The sequence below is a fragment of the Pelmatolapia mariae genome, linkage group LG5 (genome assembly GCF_036321145.2).
Source record: "Pelmatolapia mariae isolate MD_Pm_ZW linkage group LG5, Pm_UMD_F_2, whole genome shotgun sequence".
NCBI lineage: Eukaryota > Metazoa > Chordata > Actinopteri > Cichliformes > Cichlidae > Pelmatolapia > Pelmatolapia mariae.
This window is the reverse complement of record NC_086231.1, coordinates 25,008,057-25,024,878: the sequence shown is the minus strand read 5'-3', so window position 1 is coordinate 25,024,878 and position 16,822 is coordinate 25,008,057. Positions and strand designations below refer to the sequence as shown.

Below are 16,822 nucleotides of genomic sequence, written 5' to 3'. Positions count from 1 at the left end.
GCGTAGCTTTATACAAATATGTATGTTCCCTCCTGTCTTACAACCTTCAGTTAGCCAGGACTGTTCAAGAATGCAGTGCACAAGTAGCCTAAAGGAACAGGAGGCGGCATAACAAAAGAGACCCTGAACATGCAATTCTGGCAACATACCAGTAAGGCTGTGTAAGACATGTTGAAACATTTCCATACATTTGGAGGTATTGTGACCTGCATGTGATAATTTGCATATAGTGAATAACATTCCAGGCAAAGTCTTCATGTTATGTAATAACCCATCACACCACAGACACGCAACGCACACTGAGCTGAAACAACACCTGTGTAACGCAGCTCCTACAGAAAAGTACTGCTTTTACAGGTGCCCAGCTTGAGCAGTCACTAGATAAACTAAGTCTGAAGATATGTTTTTTTTAACTGCCTTTTCTGTCAGGAAGTTTGTGAGCCTGTTTGGGACCATCAACCACAGGGACACCTCGGCAGTTGTCACCAGTCAACAGAAAATTATTACGAAAAAATACCTCATCCTAATACGCTGCAAGCAAACGTGCGTGTAATCAAAGCAATGCAAATGGATATAGTTTGGGCAAATTATTGATAAAAGCGGTTAAGGAAATGTTTAGTATTAACACCCTAGTTTTTTTCTGTTGTTTTTGCATTTGCTTGATTTAAAAAATGTTGTACAGTTAAAAGTGGTGACAATGAAGGAGGAGAGAGTTGAGGCCCTGGTTCCCCAGGGAGCCACAATGATGTTCTGCACACACACAAAAAAGTGCTGCTGTGAAAGAAAGTGACGAGGGAGCGTGTGATCTGTGCAGGAGGACGGGCTGAGATGGGGAGGGAGCCGCCGGGGCAATCAAAGGAAGCGCGAGGTAAAGAAGAAGAACCCACTGTGTATGTATGCAATGGCTAAAATGGTTTCTCACTCATCACCTGATTGCTGTTTCTACTTCATCCAAATGCCAACAATGCCCCTTTCAGATAACCCCATGCTAATATATTTATTGGTGCTCATCCCTTATTAACTTCTCTGCAAATAAAGCAGGCAGGCTTAACTACTTCCATGAATCGGTCTTATTTTTACCCTGAGTGCTGAAGTTACTGTTAATAAAGAATGCATTGCATCTATAATTCACAGCTTCTGCCGTCTCATAGCGCTCCTTCCCACACTACTACATTTGCATATGGAAGGAATATCAGAAAAAACAGACGTCAGTGTTCAGTGGAAAAAAAAATTGAAATGGCTCGTGGCAGCGTTTTCTCTTTCATCTCTTGATGCAGTGATGCTTTTTCTGTCTTCATGTTACTTCAGGCTTTTTTTCTTGATAAAAGCACTTCCTGAGAAAGACCAGACATCTGATTTGAAAGAGCTTTGAGTTTATCCCTCTTTGAGAGAGACGGCCTTCCGTCATCTGTCTCGCCCTACACCGTCATCAGTTGCGGTCTGGATCTTTCACTTTTTTTCTCTCTTCATCTCTTTGTAATCTTTTTCCATTGCTTGCCCTCACATTCAAGACCCGGCTGTGCATCTTAATGCCATCTGTTGACTTTGGCTGTAAGCTGGCAGTTGTAACTTTTGGTTTTCTGACCTGTCAGAATGAGGATTGGTTCTGAAAAGGTACCAAAAAGGCAGAGCTGGCTCCAAAAAAACAAAAAACAGTGCTGGCACTGGCACTGTGTTGGTGGCAGACAGATGTTTGATCATCAGATCATCACCACCCCTGCTTCGATATTTTTACACACAGACTGTAATGATTTATTTAACAATTGAATATAATAATAGTAAATATCTGTGTTGTTTTGGTGACTTATTTTAGGGTCTTACACTCGTATAAAAACTGTTTAAGAGCAAGAAATTTCAAGAAGGGCACATCGGTGTGACACGCGTCAGCGCCTTCAGACAAATACTGATGTTAACGTCTCTCCCACGCAAACACAGTCTCGCTTTATGCTTACAAAAAGGCACACTGATTTATGCATCGGTCGAGCTGGTGAAACAACTACTACCACTGCTACACATACACAATGACTGGTAGACAAAGATCTCCTGGGGCAGGAAAATTTACAGGTTTTCAGTAAAGTGAGATTACTTTCGTTTTATTTTTAATTTCCAGATAATTTGCCCTTGAGAGCTAGAGTACAAACTTCAAGGATCAGCTGAAAACCTACACCAGTCGACACAAGAAACCTGACACCTAGAGCCAAACAGGCCAGGTCAAAATACGGGCTAACAGTTGCAAAGCAGATCTGTGTTTCTTAAGCCATCCATTACTGCAATGTTCCACACACTTTTTCCTTTTAAAAACCTTTAATCAAAAAAAAAATCTAACATACACGTGGTTCATTTTAACCAGTAAGCCAAGGTTAAGGTACAGAGAGAGAGAGAAAAAAAACAAAACAAACTCACCTGCATCAGAGTCTGTGAGGAAGAGGCCAAGCAAGGACACAGTGAAGAGAGAGAGAGAGTGAGAGAGGGGGAAGAAATGTATTAGAGGAGGAACATGACTGCATTAATTTCACCAGAACAAACTAAATAAGAATAAATATGTGCAACTGATGGGTGTCCAGCACATCTTGATACACAAGCGAGCGACATCAGAGAGCTACTGAGAAATATACACATAAAACAGCTGTTCTTGATCTCATTAAAAGAACTGCAGCATGTTACACGTGAAGCGTTATTTTTCTAAAACCATCAGAAATGAAGCCCAGTGGCACAATTCAATGCACGTTTTATGGATTAAAAAGGACGAGTTGCTGAAAGGTCATTAATCCATGCACAAAGCTGTTCGTCGAGTCTGGCAGGATGCCTTCCCTGGGCAACTAAATTGATCGGAGGGAAGGGCCTCTGGCAGAAAAACAGGCATGCTTTTGGCATTTCTTCCGGCAACAGATGGATGATTTTTTTTATGCATCTGTGCATGTGTGTGGCTACTGGGGGGATGGGGATGGTTAAAGAGTTGCTTTTCTTCAAGCAGAGTGAGCCGTGCATGTTTAGGGGACTTGTTCTTACTGTAACCCTGAACGCAAAACGCAGAATGCCGTCTATCAGTGTCTCGCAAACCTTAGACAGTAAACAGGACAATGGCATTTACTAAACAAACATAAATAGTTCAAGGCTTTGTTTTCCTCATGAAGGCATCTGTGGTCTCTGTAAGATCTGTTTCGCTTTGTTATTTTAATGCTGCCAGTTACCACTTTTAACTCCGGTGTTTTATTGAACTTCTACTGAATTAGGAGGTGCCTGTCATGCTAAGTGAGAGTGCAAAATGTAAATAGACAAAAAGAAATTCCTTTCATCAACCTTTAAGGAAACATATCTAACATTCTGGTCAGCGTAGACAATATCTGATGAGCATTTCAGATTTCACTATCAGTGCAAGTTCTCCTATGCTAAGACAGGAGAATCTGCACAGACCTGTGCAGTGGCTGCAAAAAGAGAAGCTGGAAATAGTCGTGAAAAGGCCTTTAAAAGACAGAAACTTTAAGATTACCACTTGTGCTGTAATCATTATTTCCCCTGAAAAGTCTAGTAAGCGGGACGCTAAGCTTTAGTATTTATGAAAATACAGATGATGTAGAGTCTCCACACCATCTGTTTATTTTGTATTGTGTTCTATTAGCATCATTACGAATGATCTCTGGCTGCTTTTCCCTGAGTCGGTGTATCTAATATCCCTGTGCTGGTGTTGTTCCTACTCATAATGATGCTGGTCCAGGATCAACAGTGCAGCTGACCAATCATGTTTATGATGTCATACTTTGCAATGTGGAAATTTATATAAATCTGTTCATACAAAACTCTCTTCTGGAACGAGAAGCATTTCATGGTGAGTATTTCAGGTGTTTTCTTTATTAATTTATACAATAGAATAAATATATTATGAAGATATATTTGTTCTTAGCTGAATTTAGGTTATTCATGGTGTTTTGATAGTGAGGTTTTTTGTAGCATTAGCTAGTTGCTGGACCAACATTATTATGATGATGAAGGAAGAACATCAACAAGGGGATATCAGATTGTGCTCCCTGAGCCTGCTTCTAGTTCCTATTAAAAGGAGGTTTTTGCCTCCCACTGCTGCCAAGTGCGTGCTCAAAGGGGGTTGTGTGATTGTTGGGGTTCTGTTTAATATTGTCTTTACTTTACAATACAAAGCACCTTGACGCTATTATGAATTGGCACTATATAATTTGAAATATAACTGAAATGAATTGTGATCTAATTTGGCAGCATATGACAGGCTGCTGTAACATGTTTTTCAAATGGAGATGGCAACTGATGATGACTGGTGGAGGGAAAAGTAAGCATAAGAAGTGGAAGGTAAGGTTGCCCTAGTTTTCCTTGGAAGAAAATGACACAGGGATGAACTGTTATGGCAATGTGGGCTCAAAGATAAGAGCTGTGATGGTGTCTCACTCTCTGCTGGATGAGGGCGTGTTTGTGCTCCAGCTCCCTCTTCTCCACGGCCGAGTCAATGACCAGCTGATCTAGCTGCACAGAAGACAAGATCATATATGCAGCAGGAGCAGTGAGTGAAAAATAAAATATGTTTGTAAAATTAAAGGACAATGAAACTAGAAACCACATGGTATGGTTTCTTTATTATGTTTTGGGTTTGCTTGTTTTGTTTACCTGTGCAGCCAGTTTTTTCATATAGGGGTCAATCTCATCCAAGATGTTAAAGCCTTGTTGGAACAAAGTATACTGGGCTCGCATAAATGACAGCATCTGTAACAGACAAAGGAAGTCAAATGACAAAGTTAAAACACACTGCACAGGTATACATATGCTGTATATGTATAATTCTGTGACGATACAGATGGATCCGTGTCACTCACTGCATCCAGGATTTCAAACTTCTTCTTGGCTTGAAGCACATTAATCTGCCAGAAACAAAGAGAAAAAGAAAATTCTACATTTTAGACTTCATGTTTGAGATGTACAGGAGAGATCAGAGAGCAGATCAAGAGTCGTGTGCATGGGTTCAACAGAAGTTGACTCACAGTGCCACCTATTGGAAAACACTAGTAATAACAAGTAGAGTCTATGTTCTGTGTGCCTCACCTGTAGCACATAGTCCAGGGCCAGGTGCCGAAAAGCTTTGCGGCTAAGGATGAGAGCCTGCGTCGCCTCCTCCGCCTCATGCACCTTGTTCCTGGGTGCCTGCGCGTTCTTCACCTGCGCCAGCTCCATGTCCTCACGCACTCGATCAAACTGCTTCTTTGTGTCCTTGAACTTCCGTATGTCCCTGGTGCAAGCACCATGAAGCACAAAGGTAAGAATTCACACATTTTTTGCCAAATCAGAAACGGTGAGATCGAAATTCTTAATTTCTGTTATTACTGGGAGATTTCTGCATGTGAGTACAAAAATGCACACTTAACACAACAATTGGGGGACTAGATAGAAATCTTAAAACATGAAGGTTACTTATAAAAACAGACATTGTGCCATCTAGTCTTCATATAGCTAGTGGTTTAACATCTCGCTCACTTGTCCTCACCTCTCTTAGGTGCTTAAATCTACTCAAATGTGATGTGATACTCACTCTTTAATGAATGTGTGAAGCTGCTGTTTGATGGACCTCTGAGCCTGGTCAAACAAAATCTGCGAGCAGATGGAAGGAAGAGATATCGTATGAGATACAGTGCACAGCAGTTAAAGAGCAAGCAATGAATACATCTGAAAATCTGCAGTTCTCTGATCTGGGCACAAGATGGCATTATGATCCGTTTCATGTGATTACTTTAACGGCTTCAGCCACAAGCAGAGAGGAGCTGAAGGAAATCAGAAAAGCGAGCATGTGCGTGAACACACTCAGCTACCGTCTCAGTAGATTTTTAGCAATACTTGATCCCACATTTTACTTCCTGTTAAGTATGGGATTCCCTTTCCTGACTGTCTCATCCTCTCTTTCCTCCACTTCTCATGCATTGTAACCAACTCTTATCTCCACTATAGGAAGTGAGTTTGTTTCCATTTTTATATTCCAGCCACTGCTGTTGATATTATCCTAGACTATATTAAGGAAAACCGTGTGCCTTGTTGATTTATCTTTGTGCAACACACGTGCACACAAGCTCACGCAGACGCAGAGACTTACAGTAATTGTGATTGCTTTATAATCACACGCATGCGGACAGTGTACACAACAATCACTTTTGGTATCCTATGGATTAAACTTTCTATAGCAATCCCTAGTTTGGAAGCATACACATTGAGGATTATGGGCTTAGTGTACATGTAAGCCTCCGACCACATGACATCTCTGCAGGGCCTGATAACACACGGCGGATGAGACTCAGAGTTTTTGCTTGAGGTGGCTTGTCATACTGTACGTTTCTGCAAATGTAGAGCACACTCAGTGTGGAAATTTGAAGTGGACAACGTCGAGCGTTGGAATGATTTATTCCTTCATAAGCATGTGTGAACTTCCCACAGAGCCTGTCTTTTAAGTATTGTGCAATGGATTCTTAATATAAGGAGGAAAAACTTTGCAACTCCACCCTTTCATCAGTAGATATGTACTTTTAAAAAAATCTTTGACTTACCATGTCTCCTTTCACTGGAAACACTTCAATCAATGTTTAATTAGTGCAACAATAAATAGCCACAATTAAATGACTACAATAATTTAGTCAGCAGATAATGTCTAAAAGTATTACATTTGTTATATATAATTAACATAACAAGCATAAAGAATGACGAGATATTTTGAGAATATTTACCTTAAACTCAGCTCAACTAACTAAACTGAAATTAATCTATTATCCTCTAGTTCCCCTCTGTGACTAATAAACAATTTAAAATAAATCATTAAGAAATTGTGAGGAAATAACCCATAATCCCAATAAAATGAAGTATAATCCTTTCACACATATCTCACCGTGGATTCATGATTAGGAAAGCTACTTTCACCTGCTCCCTTATTAACAAGAGGTCATCACTGCGGGGGCGCATGTTTGATTTAGCAGATTTTTACACCGGATGCCCTTTCTGAAGCAATCCCAAAAGGGGTTTGTGTCTCCTGCCCTCGACAGAACCAGGGATTGTTTGGAAGTACTACCATGCATTCATCATTAAAATGCTGAAAATGGAAAACTACCTGAGAAAATTTTAAATAATGATGTGTCATCAGACTGCACTGACACAACACTGAATTGTGTTGAGCAAAATAGTGACAGTCTCCAAAACGGGGTGTAAGCTATCTGCAGTTTCATGGAAAAGAAATGAAACCCAAAACAATTTCTGTACATCTGATAGAAACTAATCCAAATGTTCCACTCAGGCCTGCACTTGATTATAATGCCTTGGGCTCGACCCAGCCCAACCTACATGATGTCAGCACTCAATTTCCTCATGCAGTTCTCTTGAAATTCAAAGATCCTCCGTGTCTAGAAGCCCCATCAGCCATCCCTCTTGTACCTGGGATGGAAAGCCAAAGCTCTTTTTTGCTTGTGGCCAAATAAGAACAGTGATCATCAACAGAAATATATCACAGTAAAGAAAATCGCACAATGCCGTCAACAGGTACTCAAACGACAATATAAAAAAAAGAGAAATCTGCTCAGTTTCACTTTTTTAAGCTTCCTAATCTGTTGCTGAGACTAATCCATGTTTGAATGTAAACACATTTGCTTATATAATTTACTGAGAGATCAGTTTTTCTTTTGAATGCCCTTGTTTACGCTCGACAGCTAAAAAGCCTTAGGAACAGGCACTGATTGGTTAAGTAAAGAAACTAAGGCTGCTTTTTAGTAGGCTAACACATCTCCTTGATTCTCTTTCTCATATCTCTTCCTCACATCATCCTCATCATGATGGATGTGTAAGAGAGATGGATGTTGGTCCTCTTCTCACATTTCAGGGAATTGAAGCTTCTCCATGAGGGTGACGGCACAGGAAACCGTGGGACTATGTTAGTAGATAAGATGCAGGGATGTGTAAGTTAGCAAAGGAATTCATCCTTTATTTTTTCCTTCCCTTGTTTATTCATAAAATCTGCTAAACAAACACTCTTTTGGAAAGCAAGAAAAAAAGGCTTCGCAGAGGATGCATTGAGATGGTGTGAAAGGGCAGCGGAAAAGAAACAGCGTTCTTAAAATTGGTGCTCTATGTACTATAAGCAAAGACTGCAGACATTACATAACATGTAATGGATAGAAAGGAAAAGACAGTACACCGCGTCTATAAAAAAAGGAAGAGGAAATGTGGCTAATGGATGTGTTTATTTTCTTCCTCCACTTCCCTTCATTGTCAATACTCTCCTTTGTTCCTAATTTTGTCATGCATGCGTGCATTATGTATAAACATGGACTTGAGTGAACATCTCAGAATATTACACACTGTCTTATATTGTCATGTCCTAATGATTACTGCTGATTACTTTAAAGTGCTGTAATATCTCTTTCTGCCTTGGGCTTTTTAAACCTGTATCATCATCTCAGCAGTGTGAGAAACCTTTCATAGAGTGAGAAATTTCGAGATCACACTTAGTCATGAGGAGAAATCACTCTGGAGTCATGTGGGGAAAACCTGTGAGTGTGTGAGTGTGCATGTGTGTGTTTATGCATTAACCTGCAATACACATCTGGTCCAGCATGTGGTTTGAATCAGACACACACATGATCACTGGCCAGTGTGGACAGATTCAAAGTCACAGAGTGATTTCACAGTTGAAGTGTTGTGTGTGTGTGTAAGGGTTGTGCATGGAGGCCCAGGAGGACTGCATGCCTGAAATATGTTAATATGCCAGAAGACCTGCACTGTACCTCAACCTCTCACCTGTGGCTACAACATACAGTGTGTCTGTGCGCGTGTGTGTGCAGATCTGTCTTACCGTGTGGTAATTGACCATCTCTTGGAGGCTTTCGCCACACTTTTCAAGGCATTCCTGTGATGTAGAGTGCACAATGTAAGCAAGGGTTTCCATATGAACGTCAAAATCTTTCTCACATAACAAGATTTTCTGAACTTATCTATACCTGAGTACACATTACACAGGAAACAGAGACCAAATGCCTTCCTAAAAAACTATAAAGTCAGTTTCAGGTCTATATGCTTGCAGGCATGTAAAGTTTTAGTGTAAACATCTCCTGTTCAAATCAGGTCACCTCTTCCATGCACACAACAGTTGGGCGAATGCATGCAGGAACGTCCAAGTCAAAGGCAGAGGAGAAGTCAGTGCTAAGAAGCTGGCACTCAAATATTACTCAGTGAATCTGAACTCAGTGTTGAAGATATCTTTGCTTCTACTCACCGATATCATCTCCTCTTTCTTGCACTGCTGGGACAGGTCTCTGATGCCGTTAACAAAGAGCTTGTTAGCGCTGACATAGGCCCTGCCGGCCTCGATCATCCCGCTGCATAGCTTCACCAACTAATGGGAGGTGTAAAAACATCACTTTAATGCCCCAAAAAGAAGAACACTGTCTATTTAAAGACTTTTAACACAATGAGATGTGAGGATATTAATAGTCAAAATGATGACGTAAATCAAACAAAGCCTATAAGAATCTTTAGCTCACATGCTGAATGCGAGAGGACGCTCGAAATTGGAATAATAATAATTTTGGAGGCCAGCGCAGGCCTTACTGAAGCTGCTGTGTCAGGAATCCAACCGAGAAGCATGTATTTATTAAGAAAGTAACTAAATGAGCAAATGAAAAGATGGAAATGAAGAAGCTGATCAAAGGCCACTGACTGTATTGCACAACTATGATTAAAGCAGCGTCCCAAATCCCACACACCAACTTATTCACAACTTGGTACATAATAAATAGAGGAAATTTCAAACACTTGCTAATTAGCTCTGTGTTGTGCAACTCTACTGACAGATGCAAGGTTGCGTAACTACAATATTTTCCAAAAGTAGAGTGCAAACACACTTGATGGCACTACACAGCATGAAGAAGTCATCATGGCATTCTGAGGTGCCTTAAGGAAAAAATTGTTAATGTTTATTTATGGCTGGATCACCTTTTTCCTAAGCGTTATAACAGAATTGGAGACAATTTAAATCTACTGCTGAAAGAAATAAGCAATAAACATTTTCCTGTGAAATATCTGAAATATGCGTTGTTGCAATAAAAAGCCTAATGCAAGCAATATGAAGACAGATGCACTTAGCAAACTTACTGCTCGTTAATGTTTTTACGGATGTTTTTACTAAAGTTTAAGTTGGCACTAAAAGGGGAATCTCCAAAGACAAATGCATTCAAGTACAAAATTTCATAGAAACTTGGCTAACCTCAGAGCCAAGGCATTAGCGCTGATACAACCTCGATAAGCAGACGTTAGGTATTAAAAAGCTTTGGGATTCAATACACAATACTGAGAATTAAATAATATAGTATACTGTATAATATAGTATGCAGCCAAGGTCATGTCAGGGTAAACTGAAATTCTAAACATAAATGTATACTAACAAGCGCAGACAGTAAAAGCATGTATGCCTTTAAATGCCACATCATGACTTTTACTGTGACTGCTTTCCCTTTTTGCAAGTAATATGATAAGGTGCAGAAAGTTACACTGTCATTACCAATGCACTTATGCAGAAACACAACATGTGTGTGTGTGTGTCTGCTGGCAAGGGGTGGGGTTGGGGGTTGCTTAAGAGAGAGCGTAGTAAACCTTTAATTATCACATTTCGTGCAAGCGTTCCCAAGGTTGTCTGTATGTGACTGTGGTTTACTGGGTGGCTGACAGTAAGGGCTGCAGCCGCGTGAACACTGCTAAAACGGGCTGCTGGGATCAAAAGCATCAGTTGCCAAATGTTCACACTCATGTTCACACAGTATGTTTTCTAAGATGCATAACGCAGTCCAAATTTTAACAGCATTTTTAGGAATCTGTAGAAAAGCCAATGAAGCACGATGCTGCTGCTCCTCCCAGGCTGGTCTGATAACATATATGTCAACAAATTGGTTGGTGTAGGGAATGTGATCTCATTGAGTGCAGGCCTGAACCCCCCAGGGGTCTGAGGATGGCCATTAGAGGGACAAGCTGTGTGTCTGGCTATAATAAATGGGTTGGAAAACCTACAGGGGTCCACCTAGAGCCAAAATGCCACATCTGGTACCACACGACAGACCTTGCTGTGTTAATTGACCGAAACAATTACAGTATAATTGCAGCATAACTGCAGAATCGCTGGGCAATGAGGTGAAGAATGTGAATTTTAATATTTTAACTAATTAGAAATGTTTCTGAGTACTGTTAGTGTTCTCTAAATAACAGCAACACTTCAACATTTCAGTGTTCCAGTTAGCCGACGGACAGCACTAAATGTTTTCACACTTGTCAGAGAGATTCAGCTTTCATCAGTCATGTCCGTGTCCTGTCCTGAAAGCCTTTGCTGTCACCACAGGCAGCTTCAGGGCAGGTGGAGGACTCCTGCTGAACAGAACAAACCTCCCTGGTGGAAATCTATCTCCTCTGAGCCTTTTCAGTTTTCAGTGAGGCTGAACTGGAGTTCATAGTTCAAAGTTCAAAGTTCATAAGGTCCTGCATTATCAGTTGGTGGAAGGAATGTTTATATGTGTAGAGAGTGAGGGGCTCTATTCACATGACTCCTTAATGATGAACTTTAGTATTAAGTAAGTCAAAACCATCTAAATGACCACTTCATTATTTAAACAAACTTAGATGTTCACACTGAGGTTTGTTAATCTACATTTCATTATGTCTGCAGGCTGTTTGATGTTTGAAGAACTGTCTCAGATTCACCTTCAGAAAACAGAAGAAAGAAGCTGCAGTAACACAATCTCCCACTCTAAATTCTCTTTGACTTCCATGTCTATTAGTTTATCTGAAGAAGCCTTTCAGCTCACTTCCTCAAGACAGTCATCCGGTCCATCCAGAGTTATCTCTGTAGCTAATTAGGTTTGATACAGCTATAAAATTTATTCCAGTCGTTCCATTTGCCTTTAAACCTTTAACCTCCCACTAATACCATAGAGAACAGAGCCTGATCACAGTGATGCTGATGCAAATGCCTACACCTATGGAGTTACCTTAAGCTTCTTTTACTAAATTATTCTGTTATATACTATGTGGAGAAAAGTACTGGGCCACATACAGGAGCTGATACCTGTTTGGTATTAACATCAGTGTTTGTGCTGGAGGTTTGAACTCTGCAGATCTTTAGTCAAAAGAGAGCTGGCAACTTTTATGCCTCACACTCGGTGGCCCCACCCTGTAAGTTGATGTGTTCTGCCACTTTTTTGAGTGTCTGTCTTTCCTAAAGAGATCAACTTTGCAAGTAATACCACTTACAGCTGATTGTGGAATATCAAGGAGGAAAAATACTTTAAAATTGACTTATTCCAGTGGTTGCTTCCTATTACAGTACCACACTCAAATACAGTGAACGTCCCATTCTTTCATTGGCTAGCTGATTGATTTTAGACACACGTGGCAATAGAACCGAAAACATCTGAATTGAGATGTGGTGCGGCCCAGTACTTTTGTCCAAATAGTGTATGTTTGCTGGGCTCATTCTGGCAAACAAATATAGCTACCTGACTGATAGTACTATGAAATGCTGCATGAATATGAACTGTAATATATGTATAAAATAAATATACCTCCTAGTTTTGGTCCCTATGGCAGCTTTAAAATGAACACCTCCTGTGTTCAGGCAAATTGCACTTCAGGGCAGAGTGATCCATCCATCCATTTTCATCTGCTTGACCAGTTCATAGTCACAGGGGGACTGGAGCCCATCTTTGTAGGCACCCTGTGACCCCCTGGACACGTTCACGCTCACATTCACACCTACAGCTAATTTAGAATCTCCAGTTAACGTAATCCAAGCACGTCTTTGGTATGTGGGGAGAAGTCAGAGTACCCGGCGAGTACCCAGGCAGACATGGAGACAACATGCAAAATCCAAACAGAAAGGCCCCAGACAGTGGGAGGATTCAAACCCAGGACCTTCTTGTTGTGAGGTAACAGCAACAAATGAGATGGAATAAAGTAAAGTGCTTTAATTCATGTTTCATAAATTGTTGTATAAAAAAGTAAAATTCAGCGCACACTAATGTAATAAACTGCACTATGTGAGCCTTTTCTACTACTTACAACCTCACTGGCATTAATCAGTCTTTTCTCCCTGTAAACGGGCAGCCTCTCGTTCGGTGCATGAACCTACTGCATTTAATTAACTGTCTGCAGCGTTTTCATTATTTAAATAGCTCTGACATTTAAATAACAAGTGTGTGAACTGCAGACATGCAGAGCCAGAAAGACAGCGATACAGAAAACTGATTACAGCGTAGACTCTAAAGGAAGTACTACTCATAGAAAACCTCCCCATCTGGTGGCGTTTAGCATTCAAACAAAGCCAATGAATTCCACTAATGTCCTGTTTAAAGTGTTCTAACCACTGAAAGAAATGGACATGTGATTTTTTTCCCTTATGGATCAGCTGACTTTATCTTTTAATGAGAAGCACAGTCCACATGTTACAAGGATTCATACCTTATCGAGCTTCGCTTCAATTTCTACCACATCTGTCTCCACATCATCAATTCCAGCCCTGTAGAGAGAACACAAAGACAGGCGGTTACTCAGAAATGCTTTTCAGTAATGCCATTTCTGAGAAAAGGAGCCACAGCTTAACCTAAAAACAAATATTACAGCCACAATCGGACGATTTAAACTCTTGTTTCAGAGAGATTCTTGGATTAACGTAAGCCACATTATCAGAGTGAATAATAAGAAAAAAACCAAAAAAACAGATATATCGGTGAAAAGTTTAAACTGGCTGTGGCTCTAAAAGAAAACACCTAAAAGAAACAGAACAGAGGAAGGTCAGATGTGAAGACATGGCTTAAAAATCACAGTGTAAAGCTGTACCATGTATAACATTGGAGCATTTAGAGGATCTGTATTTTATCCCACAGCAAATTAAGCTGCAATCGGTCAACATATATCAGTCTCACACACTTAAACATTAATCCTGATAATCAGATTGACAAAGGCATCACTCTGGAAGATTAGTAACCACTGCTGAGCTGTAAAATCAATGAAAAAAGCCAAACTAAATCAATGTAAGATCACGTATCGGCCTGCACTTAAGTATCAAAGAGGTGAGGTGATAAAAGAGGCAGCAACAATACAGAGGAGCTTATATTTAGTACCAGCATTTTAGAATTACATGATATTGGCCCAGATTTATAGGATAATATTTTTCAGTTAATACTTTTAATCTCATTTTCCCATGTTCAGTCTTCAAAGATCAGCTGGAGCATTTGCGGAGTCTGATACATGCAGAAGCCAGCGTCCCACCCATCACGTGCTGAAACCATAAATCACAGGAGATGATGACCTCATCATATAATCTCAACCCCACCCGCTACTTCAACCCTTTTACACCCTGCAGCTGGTTTTATACGTCACAGAAGAGGAAAAAAAAAGCACCAGCAGCTGCCCAGCTAGTTAATGTGATTAAGGTTGTAGGCTTGCTCATGTGGGAGGGACAGGACGAGTCGGTTTAGTCAGTTAGCAGCTGATCCAGAAAAAAAGCATTCCCAGGATTACTTTCTGGGAATATGCTGCTCCTGAAAGTTCCAAAAAATGCCACGAGCTGCCGATTCTTGACTTGCATCTGTCTTCCTCTTGCCCATTTCTTTTTCTCTCACCCGCGACACATTCTGTTTAGACAGACTGAATTTTTCTCTACCACAACATCACACTGACAGAGCATGTGTGCATGTGTGTGGTCTGCAAGATGGCAGGTATTTATTGTTTCACAGAGAGAGCGATGAAAAAAAAGAGGTGTTAGCACAGATCGCTCATTAAGCTGACTTTGTAATTTGTTGCATGTGCTCAGGAACGGGTCAATTTCTGCTTTTTTGTCTTCCAAGCTGTGTGTTTATCCAACAGTATCATCTTCTCAATTAAGTCACTCTGTACTGAACACCACCAATGTCAAGCAGCTGTTCAGTTTAGAGGATAAGCTCATTACAAGGGTGTTGTGTCTCTGGTGGCGTGCAGCCTAATAAACACTGACTGGCATTTGATTCAAGGGTGACACAGATGACATATAATACAGCGGCAGCAGTCGATATGCTATTGATCAAAGCTTTCGAGTTCAGCACAACATCACTTGTGTGTGGCGATACCGTTGTTTTATGTTACAGGTTTGATGCATGTAGAGGTTTTTGCAGCATGCATTTGGCATGCATGTTTTCTGCATCGATACACATGCCTGTAGGTTTATAATGGTGACGCGCTGAAAATCAGTTCACCGAGAAAGATGTCAGCTCTGTGAAGGTTAAGTAAATAAACAGCATTAACAAGCCAATTATGTGTGTATGCAAGAGACAGAGAGCAAGCATGTGTGTGTGTCAATGTAGGTTTGTCCTTATTTTTCCCTTTACCACAAGGGATTGTAGTGGAATCAAGTAAGACAGACTTCCATGGACAATTATGGGTAATCCTGCAATGGTGGATGCCTGCATGTTTATGACAGGAGGAGCAGACTGATGAAATGTAATGTATAATAAAAATAAATTATATATATATATATATATATATATATATATATATATTTGTTTCCAATGTGCGTGTTCAGTTTGTGTAAACAGACAAAGTAGTAAAAACACCCCAAAGTAGCCCCAACAATAATGCAGGTCATTTAGAAGGGGGATGGGCTCATATGCACTGCAGTTTTAGCATGGTGTACATGGGCTGACATCAATAGTGAAGGAGGGGGGGCTCACGTGCACTACCACCATGTGCACACCCATTAGCCTCAACTACAACCTACGACTGTGCTGAGTCTATTCTTGTTCCCCATGCTGTTGGTGTACTGTAGCATGCAGCCTGCACGCTACGTCATCTCACATCTCTTCACATGCCACACACACACACACACACACACACACACACACACACACACACACACAGACACACACACACACACACACACACACACACACACACACTTCAAAGCCCTGAGCTTCCCCTCATGTCTTCCAGACTCAGCTTGTCACACAGCATCGCATTCACATCAGCATCACTTCAAGGACCTGGAGGACAGAAGTAAAGGAATCACGTCTGCTGATAGTAGGCAAGCCCAGACGTAAGAGCTAAAATACCTTAATTATATGCCTTAATTTAGTAGAAAATAGTATGAAGACAACACTGTTTTAATGTTGAAACCAAGTAACCAATCTCATTTTGAATTTCAATTGAACTTGCTTTACATCAGAACATGAACTTTACTGTGAGCAGGGTTGTAAATGCATGCATAGCGAGCATTTTTCTCACTGAAGGAGCATGCTGTTCTTATAACAGTTTGTTGTATCACATTTTTTATTGTTTACCAGATGACTCATCAAGCCAGGCAGCTGTGGGGACTGAATGGCATACTCCTGTTTTCACTACATATTCACTATTTCATGTGGAGAGTGCACTCCCACTCATCACTGACACATACAGAAAAGTGTGACTCACCAAATGAATGAGGAGTTGATTATGCACCTGGACAGACACACAAAGACACATGCAAACAAAGATACAAAAACAGAAGACACACGTTGACCCAGAAACCCATTAACAACAGGGTTTCATCAGAAGGTTCAAATTAGGCATAAAACCTGCAATCTGCCAAATTTACTTCCATTAACATGCAGGTCGTTTCTGCCAACAATGAGGATGAATACATTATGGGGTTTTTACTGCTGTGTGAAGAATAGCTTACTGATATCTGAAACAACAATCTAAAAGAACAATTTTTTGCCACACATACAAAAAAACTAAGAATAAAAAAAGTAGAATGACTGCCCTATGGATGCATGCCTGTGCCAACGTT

General features: G+C 40.5%; 1 protein-coding gene across 1 annotated transcript in view; it reads right to left on the bottom strand.

Moving 5' to 3' along the window:
- acap3b (ArfGAP with coiled-coil, ankyrin repeat and PH domains 3b) overlaps positions 1–16,822 on the bottom strand; it is a 60,424-nt gene that overhangs the window by 12,985 nt on the left and 30,617 nt on the right. Inside the window, exons 2-10 of the mRNA XM_063474425.1 lie at positions 13,483–13,540; positions 9,257–9,376; positions 8,837–8,890; positions 5,546–5,604; positions 5,062–5,245; positions 4,836–4,880; positions 4,630–4,725; positions 4,414–4,488; positions 2,404–2,415 (exon numbers count right to left, since the gene is read on the bottom strand). Of these exons, the coding sequence (XP_063330495.1) occupies positions 2,404–2,415; positions 4,414–4,488; positions 4,630–4,725; positions 4,836–4,880; positions 5,062–5,245; positions 5,546–5,604; positions 8,837–8,890; positions 9,257–9,376; positions 13,483–13,540 (703 nt within the window). The remainder of the gene's footprint in view (positions 1–2,403; positions 2,416–4,413; positions 4,489–4,629; positions 4,726–4,835; positions 4,881–5,061; positions 5,246–5,545; positions 5,605–8,836; positions 8,891–9,256; positions 9,377–13,482; positions 13,541–16,822) is intronic.